The following is a 1302-nucleotide window of genomic DNA, read 5'->3' as shown; positions in this document are numbered from 1 at the left end:
TGTTCAGAGCATTAAGCCTTGCTGCATGTGCCCGTGGAGGGATGTATTAAGGGGTGAATGTAATATATCAAAACCAATTTTTTGCCTTTAGTAGCTTATAATTTTTGTGGTTCCAAACATAGCACCACTACCAATTATTTGCCTTTAGTAGCTTATATTTTTTGTGGTTCCAAACATAGCACCACTACAGACAAATCTTTTTAAAGGAAGCAAGGATGAAACTGTCAAAATGGTGCTATGGCCGCAAGACAAAAAAATCATCTCGTCCAAACAAAAGCGACACGAGGCCAGACCCACACCATATAAATTTAGAATTGCGATAAATTTCTCTTGCTCGACACATATGTCAAAGATTCGGATGACAACCCTTCAAATAACTAGCATGAATCTGATACATGGCAAAGTAACCCAGCTCTGCCCTGGATTGTTTATATATTTCTATTTTAACACTGAAAGTTTATTTTTACATTCCTCCGCAAGCTGGCGGCCAACAAGCTACATAGTACGTCCATCAGTTGATGCACACGGGCGGCTGCTGTGTTGGCCCACCTGCCTCTGTCTCTGACTGCGCAAGGCACGGCTTGGTGCATACGCAGTTCTTACCATTGCAGAAACCGCCAGTGAAGCGCATTGCAACGCAAGCGGGAATGCAAATTGCGTTTTGGCCCCAGCAGGGAATGCAGGTTGGGGTTTCACATGTGTTTAACGGTGCTATTGTTTCTTCTTCGGCTCCAGCTGCTGCAACTGCAACTCCAACTGCAACTGCAACCACAGCGGTAAACCCTTTTTAGAATTTTATAATGCAACAATTAGCTAGTGAGGAGGAGTTTCCTGGACACTTACGATCTGAAGTGAGGAGGAGGAAGGCCAAGGCGAAGGCGGCCGCCGCAACCTGCTTGCTGAACGACATGATCAAATGAAGAGGAGTGCTTCGTATCTGCTCAAGGAGGGTGTATGTGCTGGGTAGTTATAGAAGGACGGTGGCCTGCACTGACAAGAAGGTTTGTATCCTTGATGGATATGGAGAAACTGATGTTGCCGATATATACCATATATTTACATTTCCTACGGGATGGAAATGGATCCGAAATCCAAATATTAGATATGCTACTCCTGCATTGGTATATGGTTTGTTTTGGTGCATCGCTCCATTTTATTCAGAATAATTGACCTATCACATATCCATTTATATCTATCTCGTTTCCAAATAATGGATGGGAGGATCCGGAATTAATTTGATCTTAAAGAAAGACTTGGGTCTATAGTTATCAACCTATTTAGATATTTTTTTCTATCTGTCTA

The 1302-nt window shown here is 42.5% G+C and overlaps 1 protein-coding gene across 1 annotated transcript; it reads right to left on the bottom strand.

Moving 5' to 3' along the window:
• LOC110435289 lies at positions 304-953 on the bottom strand. Its single transcript, XM_021460720.1, has 2 exons — positions 844-953; positions 304-762 (listed from the first exon to the last, which is right to left on the bottom strand). The coding sequence occupies exons 1-2, from the start codon at positions 908-910 to the stop codon at positions 512-514; spliced, it is 318 nt and encodes a 105-aa protein (XP_021316395.1). The 5' UTR covers positions 911-953; the 3' UTR covers positions 304-511.

Source organism: Sorghum bicolor, chromosome 5 (assembly GCF_000003195.3).
Source record: "Sorghum bicolor cultivar BTx623 chromosome 5, Sorghum_bicolor_NCBIv3, whole genome shotgun sequence".
Lineage (NCBI taxonomy): Eukaryota > Viridiplantae > Streptophyta > Magnoliopsida > Poales > Poaceae > Sorghum > Sorghum bicolor.
This window is presented reverse-complemented; position numbering and strand designations above follow the sequence as displayed.